The sequence below is a fragment of the Chaetodon trifascialis genome, chromosome 8 (assembly GCF_039877785.1).
Source record: "Chaetodon trifascialis isolate fChaTrf1 chromosome 8, fChaTrf1.hap1, whole genome shotgun sequence".
In the NCBI taxonomy this organism is placed as follows: domain Eukaryota; kingdom Metazoa; phylum Chordata; class Actinopteri; order Chaetodontiformes; family Chaetodontidae; genus Chaetodon; species Chaetodon trifascialis.
In genome coordinates, this window is record NC_092063.1 from 28,986,733 (window position 1) to 29,010,436 (window position 23,704).

Here is a 23,704-nt window from a genome sequence, read left to right on the forward strand (position 1 = left end):
GATGAGGGATGAGTAACCAAACAGTGGATACAGTCTCAAAAAAGGGCTGCACTTGAAATGCCAGTGTTCAGAATACCATTTTACATTTATCAGGTGGAGGGTTGAATCGGAACACTGACCCACACAACCAACTATTACCACAACACATATGTACAAATGGACTCAGATTATATTTTGATGACATCATGGCTGTGCCATGGAGATTCCCCTGGTTTCAGTGGGTGCCATGAATTTGGATTCAAGCTAAATCTGACGCACGTGTGATTTGCAAGGCCTAGCAAGATTTGGTGGTTTTCCTTTATTCTGAGTTTAGAATCAGGCATTTGATTCTGCATTAGGACCTTTTTCAGGCTTCACATCTAGGACCCAACAAAAAGTTTGGAAAAAACATAGACTTTTGAAGATGTACCATTGGGCTCTAGGAAAAAGTGATCAACAATCTTATCATTGTTTTCCAGCATTTTATAGCTTAAAGATTAACTGGTAACAGAGTTGTAGTCCAAGAAAAAAGCATGGTTAGAAATTCATTTATTAACTCTGTAGTAAAATGTACTTCGTCATCTTGCAGGAGCCAGGGAAGCGCTCCCAGCTGTGGAGGATGACTGGGTCTGGCATGCTATGTCATGAAGGCTCGTCTCCACCACAGAGCAAGCCAGCCCAGCCACGGCCACTGGACTCTTCTTTGGTGCTGGACATCGCCGGTCTCGCAGCTGTTAGTGACAACAGGTTTGTACTGTGTGTTTCTGCAGTGTGTCTATAAGCTCAGCACAACAGATATTTCACTCAGGAGTCTTTTACTGTCAATTTCCTGGAAAGAAGTCTATCATGGAAGATTGCATGTAAGAGGTCTCTCTCCCTCTCTCTCCACCTCTACGTTTACCTTTACCTGTACCTGTACCTGTACCTGTTTATCTCCCCCAGTTTTGAGCCACTGATGCTGAGGAGGCCAGATTCACGCCGCAGCACCACCCAGACATGGTACTTTAGCTCAGGCATGCTGACCTGTGGCCTTCCCCGGCTGGTAGTACAGGTGGGTACACCTAGCTCTGTTGATTTGTCTTAGTTGTGGAATTTAAAAAATGTCATGAGGGAAGAGATCGTTTTACACTCATTCTGGGCAACATCTCCAAAGAGGAAAATTAATAACCAGCTTAATTCAGTGAATCCAAGTCATGACTTCCTGATTAAATTGATCGCTGCACTGAGCCTGACCCCTGCTGGCATCTCTTCTCCTCGGATCGTTTCCGGTTCCGGTTGCTTTCCTGTTGCGGTAAAACTAACCTGGGTAAATCAAGTGAAAACACGGATTAAAACTCTGTTGTGAGTGTTCGCTTTGGCTTTCCAACTCTGTGAATCTGTAACTGAACAAAGGTGGAAGCTGGGTGGAGATATTATTAGGGAGGATGCGGCGATTGTATTTTAATAGCCGTGCCCGCGTTAGCAGTTGCCATGGCTCCACTTACCTCGCCGTCCGACTGTCAAAGCTGTGTCGACCTCGGTAAGAAAATTGCTGTGCTGGAGCAGAGGATCTCCACTCTACAAAATCCAAGAAGCTGAGAGACACCTGGACACTATCATCTTCGGCCCTGCACAAGTCTCTGCCACCAGTAAGGAGCTTGAGGCCACGGCTCCCTGCTCGGCTGATGCTTCCACTCCTCTGGCTTCTGACTCCACGCAGCATGCTACTGTGACCCCAGCCACCGGTTCCATTTCACCCACTGCTGCTTCTGCTCTGGCCGCTGCTACCGCTGCCTCAGTACTCGGTCCTATGCAGACCGCTGCTACTGCCACCTGGGTGGTTGTCGGTGATTGCAAAAGGAGAGAGAGGCTGTCACTTTGCACTCCTACAACCTGTGACATCCAGCTAAAAAATCGCTATGACATCCTGGACTCACACGAATTTCCTGGGGCCTTCTTCTTCCTCTTCTTCACCTCCCAGGATTTTAAATGAATGCAGCAGATCTCCACCACTCCCGGTTGTCCCGGACATCAGACCCGGGCAACCCACCCGCTCCACACCTCGCTGTGCATAGCAGAATTTTACCCCGGCTCAGCTGGGTTTTTGTTCTGGCCGTCCTCCATCATCCGCTCCCATACCAGGTGCACAGTCTGCCAGTGCAGCAGGATTGTTTTTATTGACAATTTTAACCTCTTTTGGAATTGTTATTTCTTTTACTGTGGAGATGGTATCCATCCCAGCAGGCTGGGTTCATGTATATTAACGGACAACATATTTTACTCCGTTTTAAATGCTCCGACAGTTTGACTGTGGCCTGCCACCTCCTTAAATGACCAGGTGTGCTCATCACAGGTCATTACTAGTCACCAACCACCGTCCTCCTCTCTGCACCACTGTTGTCATCCCAATCAGGTACTGTCTCATCAGCTCCCCGTTGTGCTCAGGTGGTTTCAAGACCAATACAAGTTCCTCCACTCAGTGCTTCTCTGAAGTCCGAATTTGTTCCTTGCCCATCTCTTACTCCTTTAGATTTTAAGAATAGGAGAGGGCTGGGTTTAATTCACTTAAATATTAGGAGCATTACTCAGCATGAGAAGCTGGATCAGCTGAAAATTTTAATGACTCATACAAATCCTGATATTGTGGTTTTATCTGAAACTTGGTTAAGATGCACTGTAAGTGATCCTGAGGTGGCCTTGGATGATTATAACCTACTCAGAATAGACAGAAATACCAGAGGAGGAGGTGTGGCCATTTATTCAAGATCTCGTCTTACTTGTACTGTTCTGAAAGCAGTCTTAGTTCACAAATCTTTTGAGCTCTTGGCAGTGAAAGTGTCTATAGCACAAAATAAATTTATTGTTGTGGTTGGTATATACAGACCACCTACTGCTCCCTCTTCTGCTATTAATGAGCTAGCTGACCTTTTGGCAACTTTTAAAGATTCAGAGCTGATTGTACTTGGCGATTTTAACTTAAATTGGTTGAGCTCTGCCTCTGAGCACTTAAAAGAAGTCTGTGACAACATTCTCTCACAGTTAATTACTGACCCTGCCAGGCCAAACTTAAAGGACCCCTCTAAGTCTTCTCTTCTGGACTTAATTTTAACAAACAGAAAAGAAAAAAATACTGACTCAGGAGTTTTTGAACTTGCCATTAGTGTCCATTGTCCAGTAGCCTGCATCAGGAATACCAGAATAAGAAAACAATGTCCTCGTATGATATCCAGAAGAAACTTCAAACATTTTGATGAAGTAATGTTTCTGAATGATCTTCTGACAAGTGATATTCATGACACTGCCAAAATGTCAGATGTTGATCGAGCTCTAGACCACTTCTGTAAATCATTCAACTTAATAGTTAATAAGCATGCAACCTTTAAAAAATATATAATACAGAATAGGTCAAGCCCCTGGTTTTCATCAGAAATTTCCTCTCTGATTAAAGAGAGAAATAAAGCCTGGACCCTGGCCAGGCGTACTGGGGACTCTGGTCACTTACTTTCTTTTAGACAGCTTAGAAATAAATGTACTTCTGCAATAAGAAAGGCTAAATCTGATTATTATTTAAATCTAATTCCCAAATCTTATTCTAATCCTGCGAATTTCTGGAAGGCAGTAAAATCTTTTAACCATAAGTCTTCTGTCTCATTCCCTCCTCTCACCACAGCACAGGGGTATTCTATATCAGACCACAGGGAGATTTGTGTTGCTTTTAATGATCATTTTGCATCTGCTGGTAAATTGTTCGACAACTTTTATACAGGACCACCACTCTCTACTATTGATCCCACCGCCCATATTATGCCAACTCCTTGCTTTTCACTGCGGCCATTTTCTATCGATGAAGTAGCTAACGCACTTCTTCCCTTGGATTCCAAGACATCTGTGGGAGAGGATAAACTTGACTCCCTCTTTCTAAAAGTTGCTGCTCCAATTGTTGTCAACTATATTACATACATTTTTAACCTTTCAGTTTTAAATAGCACAGTTCCTAAGGTTTGGAAAGTCGCATATGTAACACCTTTGCATAAAGGTGGTGGAACTGCTAACTTAAATAACTACAGACCTATTTCTAAATTATCTTGCCTGTCAAAAGTCTTGGAGTCTGTTGTCAAAAAACAATTAAAATCTTTCAACACATTGCATCCTCAGCATGCATCTATCAGGATTTAGGGAAAGACATAGCACTATTATTGCCTTTGTTTTAAATGACATTATTACAGCCTTAGATAGGAAAAAACACTGTGCAGCTCTTTTTATTGATCTTTCAAAAACATTTAATACAGTGGATCATGTACTGCTCTTAAAAATACTTCCCAGTCTCGGGTGTGATGACCTGGCTTTTAAATGGTTTCAGAGCTACCTTAGCGACAGACAGCAGTGTGTGTTCATTGGGGATAGTAAATCTGAATTTGTGCAATTAGCAAAAGGTGTCCCACAAGGCTCCATCCCGGAGCCTCTTTTGTTCTCGCTTTATATCATGATATTACCTCAGTTGTCACTGGGAGCAATATTCATTTATATGCAGATGACACCATATTGTACTGCATTGCAAATGATGCACACTCCACCTTAAATTCCCTCCAAAAATGTTTTTCTGATGTTCAAGTTGCACTCAATAATCGAACTGGTTCTCAATGCAGACAAAACAAAATTTCTGTTGTTCTCCAGATCACAAAATATAACTCCTGACAGCTTCATCATTTCTACCAGGAATGGTGCAAATATTGAAAGGGTGACAGAGTATAAGTACCTTGGTATTTGGATTGATGAAAAGTTAACCTTTAAGTGTCATTTTTCCAAGTTTGTGTCTTCATTGAGAATGAAAATTGGTTTCGTTTATAGAAACAGACCTTCCTTTCCGCTGCATTGTAGAAAGATGCTTGTTGAGGCAACTTTTTTATCGGTTTTAGATTATTGTGATATTTTATACATGCATGCCTCTGCTGCCACACCCATCACTGTGACCTGTATACTAAGGCTGGGTGGCCCTTTCTCAGTGTAAGACGGGAAAGACACCAGGTTTTATTTATTTCTAAAGCTCTTGTGGGTCTTTTACCTTCTTACATTAGTTCTATGCTCTCTTTTAATGTGGGTCCTTATCATACTCGGTCCAGTGATTGGATCATGCTGCAGGTGCCAGCTGTTTTTACTGAACTTGGAAAATCCAGTTTTTCATATTGCGCACCTGCAACATGGAACAACATGCAGAGCCATTTAAAGCTTTCCTCATTTTTATCCATAGGGCAATTTAAATCCTTAATTGATTCATACTATGCTTCTAGGTGCTCCCGTTTTACTTGATTAATGGTTTGCATTTTTACTGTTTTTACTCATCGTTGTTGCTTTTATTTATCTCAGTTATTTTAAGTGGGTCCTTCTTCTATGGCTTTTATTGCTCTTTCCTCTTACTCATTTTTATGTAAGTTTTATGTCATTGGCTTTTTCCATGTCTAAGTGCTTTTGTTTTTATTGTTTTACTCGGCTACATTGTAAATGAGGTCTCTACCTCAATGTATTTTCCAAGTTAAAATAAAGGTTGAATGAATGAATGAATGAATCTACTGAAATGACTTTATCTTCATGGAATCCTTAGTGTACATTGTGGGTATGGTAATGGTAATTATTGCCACCCACCATGGCTCTTCTCTCCCCTCCTATTGTTTCATTCAGAGAATAGAATAATTCCTTTATAAAAGTCCATGGTCTGGGGAACTAGGTCATTAAATATTTAAGTTTAATGTTGCACTCATTAATATGAAAGGGGCAGCAACCTTCCTCAGCTCACAAGAATTTTATTTATTATTTCTTTTAATGCTGATTTAATAAAAATTAGTGCTGTCAATCAAGTAAAATATTTAATCGTGATTAATCTCATGAATGTCATATAACTCGCAATTAATTGCAAATTAATTGCACATTTTTATCTATTCTAAAAGTCCCTTGAATTATCATTTTAATACTCTTATCAACATGGAGAAGTGGATAGGCTTGCTTTGTGCAAATGTTTTTTATTGAAAACAACAACGTGTAGTGTTATATTTCACACTAACATTCTCACTTTGAGCAGTCACTCACATTTGAATGGATCAAATCTCACACAATTTAGTACTGTAAATAAAGAGATGACAAAAAAATAAATACTTTGTTACAAAAAAGCCCCTTCAACAACCCTTTCTAAGGGATCAAAACAGGGTGATACAAAATGAAATTACAATGTGCATATCATTGTAAACTAGGACTCAGGCTATAGTGCAGTTAAACTATGGCTTAAACTTTCCTTTCTTAAGTTTTCTTTTGAACATAATATCATCCATATGCCTGTGTCGAAAAGCCATCCATTATCACCTGGTTTTGACAAGGAGGTGTCGGAGAATTTGCATTCGCCATGTGTTTGGCCAGCAAGTGGTATGTCAGACTGGATGTGCTCCAGTGAGAATTCAGTTCACACCAACAATACACACAGATAACTTTGGTCTTGTCAGTCGACCCATCTGACAACTTTTTGAAACCTTCCATTTAGAATCTTGTTCGCACCCAATTTGGCGTTCGCACTTGACATCCACAAAAACCGGTAGCCTACTTTTTTCCAGCTAGCGAGCAGGCAAGCCCAAACACGTGCGTGGGGCGTGCCAATTGTTTTGTTTCCGGTTTACAACCGGATCCTGTAGTTTTTCTTACATTTCTAGCCGTGGTCACAGCTTATAAAAAACTACAAGTTCACCAGGTCACAAAGAGCGTCAATCTTGCGATGAAAAAATTGACACCGTTAAAATTGATTTGTGTTAACGTGATATAACGGGATATTTTTGACAGCATTAATAATAATTAATGAATTAATGGTAGATCAGTCTGATAATCTGACGTGTCAATTCTCGATACAGGAATCGTCTATCATCTCAAAAGGACACCATCTGACAACGACTTAAATAAAAAGTATTATTTATTTGACACACATGGGAATGGATATGAATAGTGAATAATACAACAAATAATATGGATGATATGATGTAACACAAACAGCTGGATGAAGAAACTATAGCAAAATATTAGCAGAGTGAGTTTGGCAATAGTGAGTAGTTTTGAGGAAAAATGGGGGTGCCAACATAATGTTGATTTCTTGAATGAACGACTAAGTGAGTTTAATGAGAATTGAGATTTTTATAGCCTTAAGACACCAACTCTGTTCAAAACCGCATAAATGTAATTTCTGCGAGGCTACGGTGGATGTCTGCTCTGAACTGAAGCGAAGGGGGCCCCAGGCTGTCGCTCGAGTCTCTGGTCTGCTCTGCGGTCCCATGGGGGGGGGGGCTAGTTGAACCGCGGTGCTGAGCCAATCTTGGACAGAGAAGTTTCAGGGCTTTCAACCTCTGGTGTCGGCAACAGACGAGAAGCGTCTTTTTGAGTCACAGATCACCAGACATCCCTGTTTCACCTGTGTACATTCAGCCAGCTTGAGTGATAATTATGCGTGTCTGACTGTATTTGCTGACTCAGATAGTTGCATTGAATCTTGGCTGTTGGTAATTATTGATCGCAGTGAAATGACACTGTGGAAATTTGCCTGTGAGGTATTGGTGACGTGAGCGCACGACTCTGCCGGTTTACGAAAATCCACTTGCCTAGTACTACCATGAGGTGGTACTAGGGGGTTGTTTGACCCAGACAGATGGGCTAAGGCTGGCTGCAGGACTTCAGTCCCAAGAGGTTGGCAGTCGTACGGCAAAAACCTTTCTGCTAATAATAAAGTTGAAAATACCATTGATGGCCTGTCGAAAATGTCTCCAAAAATATTTTTATGTAATTAGGCTTAAACTTTGGAAAAGTTATGCGGCTTGACGTGGCAAGCAAAAATTTAAGTTGCACGAAGACTGAAAAGCTAGAAAAAAAAAAGTTTTTTGGAATAGAGAGTAAGTGAAGACTAACAGAATACTGAGAGAATACTAAGCGAGCATCTGACTCAGGCTGCAGGGACTATACCCCTCGCTCCAGGGCTTGTCTATGATGAGCACATCTTTGTGCATGTAGAATGATTACTGGTGAACGCTGTCATTTCATCATAGAGAGAGAACATTAACTAATGATTGCAATGGATTCGTCTGCTTCTCACTACGGTCAATCACATATCTTTTAAATATTCAATTTTCAGTAACATTTCAACATCGTTCACAACATGCATCAGACAATTTTGATGAATAATGACAACATTCTTTAATACTAATACTAACTTATATGATAACATTCTTCAATACTCATTCTAACACATATGATAACTATTAATATTATTAAGTAATAGAACAGAGAAATAAGGATAGGCAGATTATATTTGCTGGATTGAGCACTACTAATTATATAACTGTGTCATGTCAAGTATATAAAACCTAACCACTATTAGTCTCTAGTTGGCAGTATGGTTCCATGGTAGAAACTTAGACAAACTCTCCTGGAGAACTAAGATTATAGTTTTGTCATTTTGTAGCACTCCACCACTGTCACTCTCTAAGATGGGAGAAATTACTTTGACCAGACTGATGGGGTGATTGGGTTCGGTTTTGGTCTAAAGGTAGCTACCCAAAGGTTTACCTGATAAGGATAAACATAATTACCCTACTACTCTGACTGGTTCAACCAAACTGTACACACTTACTTATAATATTATAATTAACTGACCCCAGACAACGTTTTAAAGTGAAAAGGAGTAAAACTTTACTCAAGAATTGCAGGAACACAAATATTAAAACCATTATATGAAGATTAATTTAAAAAAAAATAAAAATTCTTACTGATTATCAAAAATATGCAAAACCTCAGTAATATAAAACTTAACGTCCGAGCCGAAATGTCCATAGCACTGCAGATATTTAACACTCCAAAAGTATAAATACAATTTCCTATTACCTATTACTTACCTATTGTGGGTCCACACACGCACTCACACACACTCCAAACAAGAGAAAGAGCACTGTTGCAGGCCTGTTAGCTGTTCCAGTACAGCCGTTGGAAATCATTTCGTCCGACAGGAACAGTCTTCCTCACCAAGAATGGGTGGTGCAGGTTGCACTCACAGCAAGTGGGAACGTCCTCCTCCTCCGGCAGCGTAGGAGCCATCAGTTGCACTCACAGCAAGCGGGAACATCCTCCTCCCCATGGGCACACAAAAAGCACACAGTTCAGGCGGGACAACCCTTGTCGGCCGTCTCAGAAAGAACCCATACAACTGCTGCAGCTAAACTTTACCAGCGAGTTGACTGTCTGCGGCTTTGTCGTCTGACTTTCTGGTTGTGACTTCGCCTTAACTTTACTAATGCACACACACGAACACAAGTGGACGTGTTGTCACTAATTGACTACAGGTCCTTCTGGTTACACAAACACACACACAAAAATGAGCTAACAAAAAGCTAATGCCATGTGTGCTCTCCTCTCTGACTTCTCTTCTTTGTGACCTAGTGAACTTGTAGTTTTTTATGAGCTGTGGCCACTGCTAGTAATGTTACAAAAACTACAGGATCCAACTGTAAACCGGAAACAAAACAATAGCATGCCCCATGCATGTTTTGGTCTCGCCTGCTCGTTAGCTGTGAAAGTGTAGGCGGATGTCAAGCGCGAAACGCCGAAATGGATGCGAACAAGATTCTGAATAGAAAGTTTAGTGTCAAAAAGTTGCCAGATGGGTCGACTTACAAGACCAAAGTTTGGACAGAGGCATATGGATACCGCAACTAAAAACAAGCTTACTGCAGCCATAGCCGAGTAATGTTCATTGTTTCTGGAGAGAAATAAAAGGCTGGGTTGATAAGCCTCTGGTGAATAAATAGAAGAGCATTATAGTCTGACTGCTTGTATGTTCAGAGGAAACTTAATAAAGGAAAGTTTAAGCCATGGTTTAACTGCACTATAGCCTGAGTCCTAGTTTACAATGATGTGCACTTTGTAACTTTATTTTGTATCACCCTGTTTTGATCCCTTAGAAAGGGTTGTTGAAGGGGCTTTTTTGTAACAAAGTATTTTCTTTGTCATCTGCTTATTGACAGTGTTAAATTGTGTGAGATTGGATTCATTCAAATGTGAATGACTGTTCAAAATGAGAACGTTAGTGTGAAATATAACACTACACATTGTTTTCAATAAAAAAAATTTGCACAAAGCAAATCTAGGGATCCACTTTTCCACGTTGATAACAGTATTAAAATGATAATTAATGGGACATTTAGAATAGATAAAAATGTGCGATTAATTTGTGATTAATCGCGAGTTAACTGTGACATTTATGCGATTAATCGCGATTAAATATTTTAATCGATTGACAGCACTAATTTTAAGTGTTCCCAATTAATCACTCTTGTCTCTTATTAAATGTGATTTTATTCTCTTTGTTTCATTTTATTTCTCATGTTTTATACCCCCCATCTCTCTGGTTATGTTTATCTCACTTCTCCTTTTGAAAGACATATTAATTTAAATCCCTTTATGCCCCAAAATATATTATTTTAACCCGTCACTGATCACCGGGCTACAATTTTAGCTAGTTAGGAACACAGGAAAAGCATTGATATCATACAGATTATGAGTTTAGTACTGTAAGAACAAACATATAGATTGCATTATCCTGGTGTGATAGAAAAAAAGGCACTCAGACACACAAAAACATTTTGCTAGGGGAATGTCTGATTTACAACCTGTCAGTACTGTCTGATTTTGAGGTTCCTCTGAGGCCTGGCAATCCTCCATTTGGACGGGTTTATCGCCTTTTTCGAGTGTAGCTGTAAAGAAAGAATTAGCATCTCGATGAAAACGCTCTAGGTGAAAGTAACCTTTGAAGTTGAACTGTCTGTGTCTCCCCCTCCCCTGAAGGGATGGGGGAAGGTGTTCCAAGCCAGACATCCAGTCTCTCTTCGAATTCACACCTTCTTGTAAACAGTCCAAATGGTCAATAACTCTTTAAAAGTTGAGATGTTTTATGACTCCATTTCTCCTGAAGAAACAGAGGATGGAAGAAGCTCAGTTATAAGGCAGCTGGTCCTTTGATACAGAGCAACCTAGGGCTGAAAATGCCCAAAACTGAACTGGAGGTGACAGTGTACATCAGGAGAATCCCGGACTCTGCGGGACTAATCCCGGACTGCAGCTGGCTGGCTTCCAACTCTTCTGCGCGGACAGAGACTCGGAACTTTCCGGCAAAACTAAAGGTGGAGGAATCTGTTTCTACATCAACAGTGGTTGGTGCAACGACGTGACAGTGATCCAGCAGCAATGTTCTCCTGACCTGGAATCTTTTCTCATAAACTGTAAGCCCTTTTATTCACCCCGTGAGTTCGCCTCATTCATTCTGGTCGGCGTTTACATCCCGCCGCAGGCCAACGTGCAGGAGGCACAGCGCACGCTAGCAGACCAGATACTGCGTGTGGAGCGGACCAATCCGGACTCTTTAGTTATTGTCCTTGGCGACTTTAACAAAGGTAACCTCACTCACGAACTCCCCAAATACAGACAGTTTATTAAATGCCCGACCAGAGAGGAGAATATTCTGGATCACTGTTACACCACTGTCAGGGATGCTTATCACGCCGTCACCCGCGCCGCACTCGGCCACTCCGACCACGTCATGGTCCACCTGATTCCTACGTACAGGCAGAAACTAAAGCTCTGCAAACCCGTAGTGAGGACATCAAGGAAGTGGACCAGTGAGGCTGTGGAGGATCTCCAGGCGTGTTTGGACTCTACTGACTGGGATGTGTTCAGGACTGCTACCAACAGTCTGGATGAGTACACAGAGGCTGTGACGTCCTACATCAGCTTCTGTGAGGACTGCTGTGTTCCATCACGCACCAGGGTGAGTTACAACAATGACAAACCCTGGTTCACAGCCAAACTCAGACAGCTAAGGTTGGCAAAGGAAGAGGCCTTCAGGAGTGGGGACAAAGACAGATTCAGAGAGGTGAAGTACAGGTTTAGCAAGGCAGTGAAAGAGGCTAAACGGCTGTACTCTGAGAAGCTCCAACACCACTTCTCAGCTAATGACTCTGCGTCTGTCTGGAAAGGGCTTAGGCAAATCACCAACTACAAGCCTAAAGCCCCCCAGTCCATCAACGATCGACGCCTAGCCAACGACCTGAATGAGTTCTACTACCGCTTTGAAAGGCAAAGGGACAGTCCAGCAACCATCCCCCACGACACCTCCCAACAGCTCCAGCTCCAGTCACCTCCACCAATTCAATTCAATTCAATTCAATTCAATTTTATTTGTATAGCGCCAAATCACAACAGAAGTTGTCTCAGGACACTTTCCATATAGAGCTGGTACAGACCAAGCTCTTTTATCTACAAAGAAACCAACAATTGCCAATTCCCACCTTAAAGGACCTTAGGTTGTGGTTGGTTGTGGACTTTAGGAAAAACTCAGCATCACCTGCCCCCATCACCCTCTGTGACTCTACTATTGACACTGTGGAGTCCTTCCGCTTCCTGGGAACCATCATCTCCCAGGACGTCAAGTGGGAGCGGAACATCAGCTCCTTCATCAAGAAAGCACAGCAGAGGATGTACTTCCTACGGCAGCTGAAGAAATTCAGTCTGCCAAAGACAATGATGGTGCACTTCTACACAGCCATCATTGAGTCCATCCTCAGCTCCTCCATCACCATCTGGTACGCTGCTGCCACTGCCAAGGAGAAGGGCAGACTGCAGCGTGTCATTCGGTCTGCAGAGAAGATGATCGGCTGCAATCTCCCGTCTCTCCAGGACCTGTACACCTCCAGGACGCTGAGGCGTGCAGGAAAGATTGTGGCTGATCCCTCCCACCTTGGACATTAACTCTCTGAGACACTCCCCTCTGGCAGGAGGCTGCGGTCCATCAGGACCAAAACCTCACGCCACAAGAACAGTTTTTTCCCGTCTGCTGTCAGCCTTATTAACAAGGCACGGAACCCCCCCGACACTTCACACTTCACCTCTGACTCTACTTGTCAGTGACATTGCCACAACCATATGCGTTACATTAACGCTCTACTTGGACTCCCTTGAAAAAACAGTCTGTGCCTCTGTTAAAAAAAAAAAAAAAGACTTGTGTACATATATTTATATTGTGAGATTTTTTATTTTACTACTGTTACAGTTCTTCTATTGTTGTATTTTTTTTACTTATTTTCTTATTTTTATATTATTTACTTACTGTCATATTTTTAACTTTTTAATTGCTTCTTCTTGATAGATGTGTCATGCACCAACCTCACCAAAGCAAATTCCTCGTATGTGTAAAATCGTACTTGGCATTAAAGCTTTTTCTGATTCTGAGAAGCTCCTCGACACTGCCCCCAGTTCATCCAGATCTGTTGCAACAGCCTCAAAAACACTACATTCAGTTCCGTCAAAGCAGGCCTGCAGTGCCAACTTTGTGTCAGTGGTCCATCTTTTCACAGTCTTGACAACAAACATTGCAGATTTCTGTGTCTGCCTGTAGTTTGGAAGAAGATGGACCAAACAGGGATCAGAGAGCCTCAAGGATGCATGGTGGACAGAGCAATATGCGTCCTTTAAAATTGTGTTGCAATGGTCTGGTGTATTACTGTCCCTTGTGGGACACTTAATGTGATGTCTGTATTTTGACAGTTGGTGGCTGAGGTTTGCTCTGTTGGAGTCCCCACAAACAATGAGCAGGGAATCTGGATGTTTCTGTTCCACGTTAGTAACCGGGTCAGCCAGGTGTTGAAATGTGAACACCAACCAGATTAAACGAGGAAAACTCCTGTTAGCCCCGATTCTTTTATTGGAAGCCCAAGAACAGACTGGAGAAATCTTCAGTTCACAGCTGAAGTATTTATTGAGGTCACAGGTAAAGTATAGCAGCCCAGGCATTTACAAAACCGTTTTCATCAACATGCAAATGAAAAGGCTCTGAGTAGTTTGGTTTGGAGGGAGCAGGCTGTGGACAGAGCAGTTTTAACATCAACTTTCAAATGACATTAAAAAAGCTTTGTCATTTGATGTTTTGGCATCCTGCAAACATTCCCCTTACTTGCATTTCCCTAGTCCAATCTACTAATCTATCCATTCCTTTATCTTCTCCCTCTTTCGGAATTTTCTTCTGCCATCTAGCCACTGTTTCATATAATGCCACCCCCAAGGAGCCGGGGTTACAGTCCTTCCACTTATCAATAATTTTCTGTGACATCTTTAAATATTTTTACACGTGTTATTCAGAGGTTGAATAGCGCAGTGCCTGAGTGACCAACCTCCGTAACACCCTAACTGAAAATCCCCTCTAAACTATTCCAATGCCCCCTTTTACAGAACTACTTGAGATCTGTGTCAGTACAGAATAAGAACACGTAAAATCACTAGACAGAGCCAAATTGTTACACTCCCATGGTGAATAAAAGGGTTTACATTTCATCAATATGGTCTCTTGGTCAGGGCTGTGTGATTTCTTCAGCACTGTGTCATCTGTATACCAACCTTTCTAAATGTAGAAGCAGATTCCAGCTTTTCTGGTTTTCCCTAAAAGTTCCATTACGCGGTCTGCTCAGAAAAGTTGAAGGGCAGGCAGATTTAACACACGTTTAGGAGCAATAGTTCATCCATCTTATTTGTCAGTGAGTGGAGAGTGGCCAGATGTAAAGACAAGAGTGCTGTACCAAATCCCTGCTGTTTTCAGCTGAACAAGCACTCCCCCTTCTGTGTCCCAGACAGAGCTGCTACTCCAACGAGTTCAGAAAGACTTTGCAGAAAGTCTGGACATTAGATTTACCAATGTGCAGAATATTGAATATTTTAACATCTAACTCTTAAGGGTTTTAATTTCAACTAGATTTGGTGACAGAACAGTGGAAAGATGTTTGTTTTTTTTAGAGTGAGTTAACAAGGCAATGAAGCTCATCTTAGTTCATTGTAAGAAAGAATCTTGAATTCAGAAGGCATACGGTTGTGTTTTTCTGTGGTTTGAGCCAAGACAGCATAACATTACAGCGCATTACAGATCCACCTTTTTGTTTGTTTGTTTGTTTGTTTGTTTTTGTAACTTAAGAGCACAAGTCAAAATGCAAAACAACATAGGGAAGACAAAAAGAGTAAATACAGTACATACGGGTCAATTATTTGAATTTCACAGGGAAATATAGATTAGATTAGATTAGATTAGATTAGATTAGATTAGATTAGATTAGATTAGATTTTATTGTCATCGTCAGAAAGCAACACAGAGACAACGAAATGCAGTTTACCATGAGGTGGTACTAGGGGGTGTCAGTGTCAAAAGGGAGGGTGGTGCCGGTTGGGGGGGGGCTGCTGGGGGACAGAGTTTGGCTGGGTAACAGCTCTGGGGAAGAAGCTGTTCCTGTGCCAACTGGTGCAGGAACGGAGGCTCCTGAATCTCCTACCAGATGGTAGGGGGGCAAACAGTCTATGGTTGGGGTGGGAGCTGTCACTGCCAATGCTCTGTGCCCTTCTTAGACACAATGTGCGCTGGAGGCCCTCAATGGTGCAGCGGTAGAAGTTAACTAGGATTTGATGAGCCAGGTTAACTTTCTTTAGTCTCCTCAGGAAGTATAGTAGAGAGTAGATTCTGTTGAGCGCTCTTTATCAAAGTGGAGGAGAGACATCAGGAGGAGAGGTCCTCAGAGATGTGGACACCCAGGAACTTGAAGCTGGAGACACGTTCAACCTCAGCCCCATCGATATGAATGGGGGTGTGACTGCACCCTTTGGTTTTCCTGTAGTCCACAATGAGCTCTATGGTCTTCTTGGTGTTGAAGGTCAGATTGTTGTCAGCGCACCACATCACCAGCTGCTGAACCTCATCTCTGTAGTCTGACTCTTCGTTGTTGTTAATTAGGCCTGTCACCGTGGTGTCATCTGCGAACTTGATGATGGAGTTGGAGCCTTGCACTGGCATGCAGTCGTGGGTGAAGAGGGAGTAGAGAAGAGGGCTCACCACACAGCTCTGTGGGACACTGGTGTTCAGGGTCAGGGTGGCGGAGGTATGGTTGTCTATCCTAACAGACTGGGGTTTGTTGGTCAGGAAGTCAAGGGTCCAGCTTCAGAGGGAGATGCTGATGCCAAGGTGACTAAGGCTACGTTCCCACCAAATGCAATGAAACAAGATCGCGCCGCAAGATTACATACAAAGTCAATGCAAAGACACGATATGAAGCGTCATTTTGCCGGGCGACGCGATGGCCGCGATTGCGCGGCGCGATGGACGCGTTGGCCGCGCCATCGCTTCATTGCTCGAGTTGAAATTATTGAACTTTTGCGGCGGATTCGCGTGAAGACGCGCCGCGACAGCCTATCAGCGTTGAGATCATCATCGACGTGCTGACGTACGGACGTAGTCGACGAGAGAATGAAATGTTGTTGTTGGGCGGGGCTTGTCGCGCGATGCGTTTTGTACCAGCGTCAAAACTGGAGCGTCTGGCGCGACGCGATTTCATTTGAGGCGCGATTTGAGGTGTTTGGTGGGAACGTAGCCTTAGTTTGTTGACCAGGTTGGCGGGGGTGACTGTGTTGAATGCTGAGCTGCGATAAATTTCCCATAAAGAATGAATGGGAGGATTTTCCTACTGCCTACTGCTCCGGCATACTTTCACCTAGAGACTCCATTTAAACTTTAAACTGTAGACACAAGTCTTGTGTATTGGTGTATTGTTCCACATTTTGATAGGTCATATAGTTTTTGATCAATCACTGTTCAATGACCCTGATCGTTTTTGGAGAAATTTTGAGATTATAATGGGTGTGCATTGCAGTCAGAGTGGGAGAAAGCTGAAAAAAACTCGAGATTTTTTCTCTTTCCACACTCCTCCCAGCCATAATTTACACTCTACACGCATGATTTTTTTTCCACATTTGTAGACAAATTTGTTCAGTCTCTCACAATGTGCTCAAAAAATCAGTGTGGCCACGTCTGTCTCTGCTCCTCATTGACTCCAATACAAAGATTTTCTGACAGAAGCAGAACGGACCCCTGTATTAAATTTGTAAGTATCTCCAAAATATTTTCTGTAGAAACACCGAAATCACACCAATTGTTCAGGAAGTCCTGACAGCGATGACGGTCTGTGTTTGTTTCTGATAGGAGCTACCGTTTTGTCAGCATAAGCCCAAATGTGAGACCAGCGCAGAGGCAGAAAATGGCTCTTTTTCTCCACGTTTCTGTCTGCCCCTGTCTCTCTGCCTGTGGGGCCCCGTCAATGGCAACCACCTCAAGCTGTGTGGCAACCTCTGAGCCTCAGTACTTCTCTGAGCACTCCTCTCCCACACACACAAACACACATATGTAGCTTCATGTGATTACAGATTACACACGAGACACACACAGACACACACAAAACACCAACACACATGTAACCAGGGTTAAAATCCTCAAATTTGGTCCAGTAGGGGTTTTTCCTACCCTCTGTAGCCCTTGAATGAAATTGAAATACAGGTTTGACTTTTGATATCAGGTTGCTGTGCTAACATGCTGACGATTAGCACGCTAATGCTAACATGCTAACCTACAGTAAAATGATTCTTAAATGCATTTTAATGATGTTTGAGATCTTTTTAATGTGTTATTTGACATGCTAATGTTAGCATTAGCCACAATGCTAACAACGGTAATGCTAACATGAGGTCCTATGAATTGGGCTGTTTCTCAATATGCGTTCTTCTCTGTACTTGTGTTCTTGTGTACTTGAGAAACGTCATCAGTCTCAGTCCAAGTAGTGTTCCAATTCAAAAGTCCGCATCTCGCCAAGTACAGTCAAATACCCGGATGTGTTCTTGCACCTCCCATTTTATCGAGGATGCATCAGGTGGTGACTTGTGTGGACTTGGGACAGCCACATATCCCAGAATGTATTTCGTAGCAACGATGTCGGAGGAGAGGACTCACAGCTGTAAATTGCAAGTTTCGAAATACTACTGTTTTAGTAGTATGGAATGTGGTTTTAAGATTATTTTATGTGAGAAAGTGGATGTTAAAACTTAAAATCTGTGGTCAATTCATCACGATAGCGCGTAGTTTTCTGAGATGTGTCGTCCTGCTGACGGACGAGCTGAGATGGTGACATCATCAAGTACGCTGCCATCCCAGTTGCAGAATGACGGTCCTGCATCCTCCCGTCCTGGAGAGACTGTAGTCCCAGGTCGAACTTGCTAAGTCCGAACAGCGAAGTTCATATGTCCAAACTTGGCGGACTTGGTATTGAGAAACGGCTCTTGTTGGTGCATACAAGTTTGACTTTTGATATCAGGTTGTTGTGCTAATATGCCAATGATTAGCATGCTAATGCTAACATGCTAACCTCCGGTAAAATGATTCATAAATGCATTCTAATGGTGTTTGAGATCTTTTGAATGTGTTATTTGACATGCTAATGTTAGCTTAGCATTAGCCGCTGTTAGCATTGTGGCTAATGCTAACATGAGGGCCTATGAACAGGTTTGACTTTTGATGTCAGGTTGTTGTGCTAACATGCTAATGATTCGCATGCTAATGCTAACATGCTAACCTACGGTAAAATGATTTTTAAATGCATTCTAATGGTGTTTGAGATCTTTTTAATGTGTTATTTGACATGCTAATGTTAGCTTAGCATTAATTGTTTGAAGTCTGAAGAATCTCATCATAATGTACACACTCCAGCAGTTGCCCTCATGGCCCTTTCAAAATTTCCCCAGGGGAAATTGTCTAGTTGATGATACTGTAGGTGTTGTCAGTAATAATAGCAATGACAAAATGTAAAACATATGAAATCAACAGAGGAGAAAGTGAAACAGAGTGAGATTTGTCCAGTGGTAATAACAGTAGCTAATGACAATGACCGGATTACTTTGTGAAAGACTTGTGAAAGAGATGTCTGCATCTATGATGATTCCTGTTTATTGTTATGATGAATAATCCATTAAACTCTCCATGGCAGTGTCAGTAAGTTCTTTATTTTTTCCACTATTGTTTTCTTCAGTTGTATTTTTGATTTATGATTTGTACATTCAGGTGAAGGGTGGGGTGGCAGGCCTTACTGATGGAGCAGAGGTGGTGCTGGGACCAGACTCTGGGCTGCTGGAACCTGGCCCTGAGCAACAGTTCATCAACCAAAAGATGAGACCTGGTTCTGGGGTGCTGTCAGTCCAGGTGCTGCCAAATGGACCCACACGTGTCCTGCAGGTGAGAAAAACCCAGTTAAACTCAAAAGAATTAAGTGTTGAATTAATCACTCATATCAGTTTGACCTACATTTCTATTTCAGTCAATGAAAGTGACATGTGTGAGTGTACCAGTTAACATGTCCTGGAAGATTTTGTTGTCTCACACAAATGGGAGAAGTTTTGGTCAAATATTATATGCGATAATAGGCCCTATTTTCCAATGTTTTTGTGTCCAAGTGACTAATAGAGACAATAATTTTTGAAATTGGTCCAATATTGAGCAAGAGCGCTGCGGCCACAAAACACTCTGCAATGTAGTCCCTCTACAGATGGAGCAGCCTCGAAATTCCCCTCCAGGCCAGAGGCCATCCAGTTCCCAGCCGGCTCCCAGCCGGCTGCCAGCCAGCTACCAGTCCCCCCCTCCTCTTGGGGGTGTGCCCAGAATCCACTATAAACACGCCTCTTCATTCAATTGCAGGGTGTCACCAGGAGATGGCGTGTCCCTCACAGGAACACATCTCAAGGGCAAAGATTTTTACTCCACTACATTCATCTGCTTTAGTAGGCTTATTTGTACTTAGGCAGTCACAGTTACTCAACTATTTTACGTTGATTATTTAGATCAACTTAGAAAAATATTTCTCACACAAAGTCTTAAAAAAGTCTTAAATGTGTGTTTCCATCAGCCTGTTTTAATGCATATTTTCGATTTGCAAACAGAAAATTCCTAAGTTTTTCTCTTACAATATACTGTATGAATGTTTTTGTGATTGTTGCGATCAAAAAAAAACCAAACTCATGTAAAAAAGTTGTATATAATCACTTCCTATATGACAATAACCATACTTCACATTACAAAAACAATCGAAAAGATTCAGTTCCCATCTTAAAAAAAAACCAAACAGTTTTAACTTGAGAATGAGAAGTATCAGCTCAAAATTAGGAAATCATGTGGCGGAGATTTGGCGCAGTTGGTAGTGGCTCCGCCCTATGTATGAAGTTCTCTGCAGCGGCTACGGGTTCGATTCCGTCATTCAGCCCTTTGCTGCATGTTATCTTCTTCGAAAAAAAAAAAGTTACAAAATCATTCCTGAGTCATAAAAGTGATGTAGCTTTACAAAACAGCCTGTGACTCCAAGAATAAACAGGCTCCATCTGTTTACATAGAGTTTGCTTTTGATAATTATCAACAAAAATGATGACCTAATTTTACTTTACATGCGCTGGAACAGAGACAGAGCTGCAGGAGCAGAGCGCGTCATCTGGAGATTCCAGGGCTCGCCTATGTTTTCTGCAACAGGCGCGCGGCTCTCGGCAAAAATAGACCAGGAAGCGGCCAGTAGACAGTCATATTAGTATTGGTTGAATATGCGCTAATTTTTGCGATCGCAAGATTTCCTGGTCGGACTGATAATATACATTTTGATGCATGAGGGAGGTGGGAAAGTTGGCTTATCCATAAATGTAATTAAGTGTAATGGAAACATTTAGTGAAGTCTATAAAGTAGCCAGCGACACAATATCAATATCTGTGGCACAAATTGATTTTTAATTACTGGAGGTACGCGCTCCCCTCAGCCCTCCACCTATTTTACTGGCCATAGCGAGTCTGTGGGACAGTGGGGGCTGGGAGCCTGTTTGGCTGGCGACCATCCATTGAGTTAGAACAAAGGATGTGTCAGTGAAACTACAGGTTTACTCAGCTCTGAAATGTGCCGGGAGTTAATCGCTTCAAATGCACAAATGCAGTGAAGTTCACAAACCGCCAACAGTTTATAGAATAGGATGGACTGTCTATCAGTGGCCATTAGAGCAGCTCTCTAATAATTAAAATAGATGTCACACTGTGCGGAAGAGCTTAATAAGTTAACAAGAGATTTGGCCACGACAGCTGAAGCAATGAAACAATTGGATTTATACTTTATCCTAAATCGGGGTGAAATATTGCATGCCACGGATTAGATAGATACAGAAATCATCATCTGAGAAATACTCATGATACTGATTTCACTGTTTCTTGGCCGTTTTCATGTGTGTGTGTTAACTGATTGGCCAATAAAAACAAGGCCCTTTATGCCCCACAACATTGTTTTTTTCCATTGGTCTGATCGGCCCATTAGGATTATTCATGATTGAATGTAGGTGTCCGTGCGGGGGATGAGGCTCGCTGGCTGCGGAGGGAGAGTTGATGTTGTAGTAAGAACCTGTCTGCCTGGTCTAACATGATGAAGTCATGTTGAACATTTCCGTTTCCCAAAAAAACATTTATTTGAGGTGCAGCGGCACAATATTAATATCAAACACGCGTGCACAACGCCTGACGTAAAAAAATGCATTCTTGGTGCGCTTCTGAGCACTATGTCTACCCGCGACTATAACTTTTTTTAATAGTTACTGTTTATGTTCATCGCGTGAACAGTCTGAAAAAAGAGACAGAGACACAGAGAGGAGGACACAGACAGTCACACAGACAGAGTGATGAAAAAGATCAGTGATAATTAACTACAGTTTATTAAGCCTATGATGTTGAACATCACAGTGCGAGCCGTCTGCTGCGCTCCGCAGCCGCCTGTGAAGGCGAACGAAATCTGGAACCTTTCAGCTCAATGACATGACTTTGAAAGCACCAAGTGACTTGTTTTAACGAATTTCGTTAGATTAAAATATGTAGAACTGTAAAATATCACTTCCATGAGGCTGTTCAGTCAGACATTAACAGATCACAGGCTGAAAATTGGCATTTCATCCTCCCGTCCCTCCCTCTTCAGCGCACTGTGAATGATTTCTGTCCAGTAATATACTGTACACACACATACAGAAACTGCGTATTGCTGGTCACCGCATCAAATAGCGACCCGCAAATCTAAAATGCGCTACAAACAGGAAACCCACCAACTGAAAAGCAGAGTGGTTCCGTGAATCAGGCAGAGTATTAAACATTTAACTGTTTAGCAGTTCAGAATGCTAGAAAAACGCGACGCACAACTTCTGTTATTCACGATTAATTTTCTGGGCACAAATCACTCGGCACGCGGAGATGCGCTGGGAGCCTCTCCAAAGGTGGAGAGAGATGTGGAGGAAAAGGCAGGATGGGCAGATGAGCAGATCCAAGAAGTTTGTGAACGAGCACTACAATAATGTGAATGATTAAGCATAATTATATTTAAAAAACTGCACAGGGTGCTCTACTAGACAAGCAGTTTTTCTTACAGCAGTGGAGGCCATGTGCAGATCTAATGAACGACTCAGCAAAGCTGACACGGTAATAATGACTGCTCCTCCTGGTGGACTGATCGAGCGAGTGCAGGTAGTTTCCGCAAATGGAGCTTAGGGGCGTTACGAGTTGGCCCCGCGCCGATGACGTCATCGCGGGGGATCTCATTACAGTCACGAACCCGCCTACTGCAGAGCAGGGACCGGTCACGGACCCGCCAGGGCCCCAGCATGAAATTGGGGGAATTTCAAGGCCGCTCCATCTGTAGGTAGGCATTTGTGTACCATAGATGTACGTCCACTAAAAGTGTTTTTTTTTGTTACTGGCAGACTAACAGATAATAACAGGTTATTATTTTAAATCTTTAACAACATTATGGAAAGGATCTATACAGAGATAGACTTTTTTTTCTAACCAGAAACAGCTGCTGTATTGCTCTCGCCAAAGCCACCAGATTCATTCACAGAAACAATCATTTATCATTGTAAAACACACTTCATTCAAATGTGACCAAACAAAAACAAAATAAAACTCACCAAAACTTTCTTGTCACAATCATCACCAACTCTGGTTTGGTCAAAATATACGTTTAATTCCCCAAATCAGAAGAGGAGTGAGGACATCACAGAAGCAGCAGGGGAAACAGTGTTTTGTGCCAGAATATTTTCACCTTCAATTTAGGAATTTTTTTTCAAATGATATTATGATAGAAGAGATTTAGGTAGATTAGGTAGATTCAGGTAGTCAGTAGTTACTTTGTAACAATTCTCCTTATTCAGAAAAAACGTAAGGGGAAAAGCTACTACGCACTATCTATAGGTCACGGGTGGATTGGATGAGTGTTGCGCCACCCCCAGAGAGTGATCAAATGAGTTTGTTCATATACTCAAAGCCCAACAACAACCAAAATTATTGTTGAAATTATTAATTAATGAAAGCGTTTAAGAAACTTCTGATTACAAGAATCTATTAATGAAAACAAACTTAAATTGCGTCCGCTGCAGGACTGCTTAGACAAAGAGCCAGTGCGGCGTCACTGCGAACAAACAATTCAAAAACAAGATAAACACATACACCCACAGTTCATCGTTCTTTAAGGATTCTTCAGTTCGTTAAAGCAACTAAATTAGTCCCATGAAAGATGATCCCCCCAGAAGTCAGAAAGAAAGAACAAAAATCTTCACTTAGAGAGGCAGGTGAGTGATGAATGCCATAGCTTTGATCATTGCAAAAAAAAACAAAAAAAAAACATATTCTCTCACCGGATATTACAATTACAATTAGTCATTTGCAGACGCTTTTATCCAAAGCAATGCGCATATGAATTCACACATTGATGGCACAGCATCGGGGGCAGTTTGTGGGGATCAGTATCTTGCCCAAGGATATTTCAGCATGTGG

General features: G+C 42.1%; 1 protein-coding gene across 4 annotated transcripts in view; it reads left to right on the forward strand.

Annotated features, from left to right (window-relative positions):
- The window catches only part of vps13d (vacuolar protein sorting 13 homolog D), a 261,953-nt gene that overhangs the window by 188,537 nt on the left and 49,712 nt on the right, over nucleotides 1–23,704 (forward strand). For 3 of the 4 annotated variants that reach the window (XM_070967714.1, XM_070967716.1, XM_070967715.1), the window contains 3 exons: nucleotides 569–726; nucleotides 922–1,030; nucleotides 18,938–19,108. In XM_070967714.1, the coding sequence (XP_070823815.1) occupies nucleotides 569–726; nucleotides 922–1,030; nucleotides 18,938–19,108 (438 nt within the window). Of the gene's footprint in view, nucleotides 1–568; nucleotides 727–921; nucleotides 1,035–7,178; nucleotides 7,230–18,937; nucleotides 19,109–23,704 lie in introns of those variants that run through there. The other variant, XM_070967717.1, reaches the window with a different exon arrangement.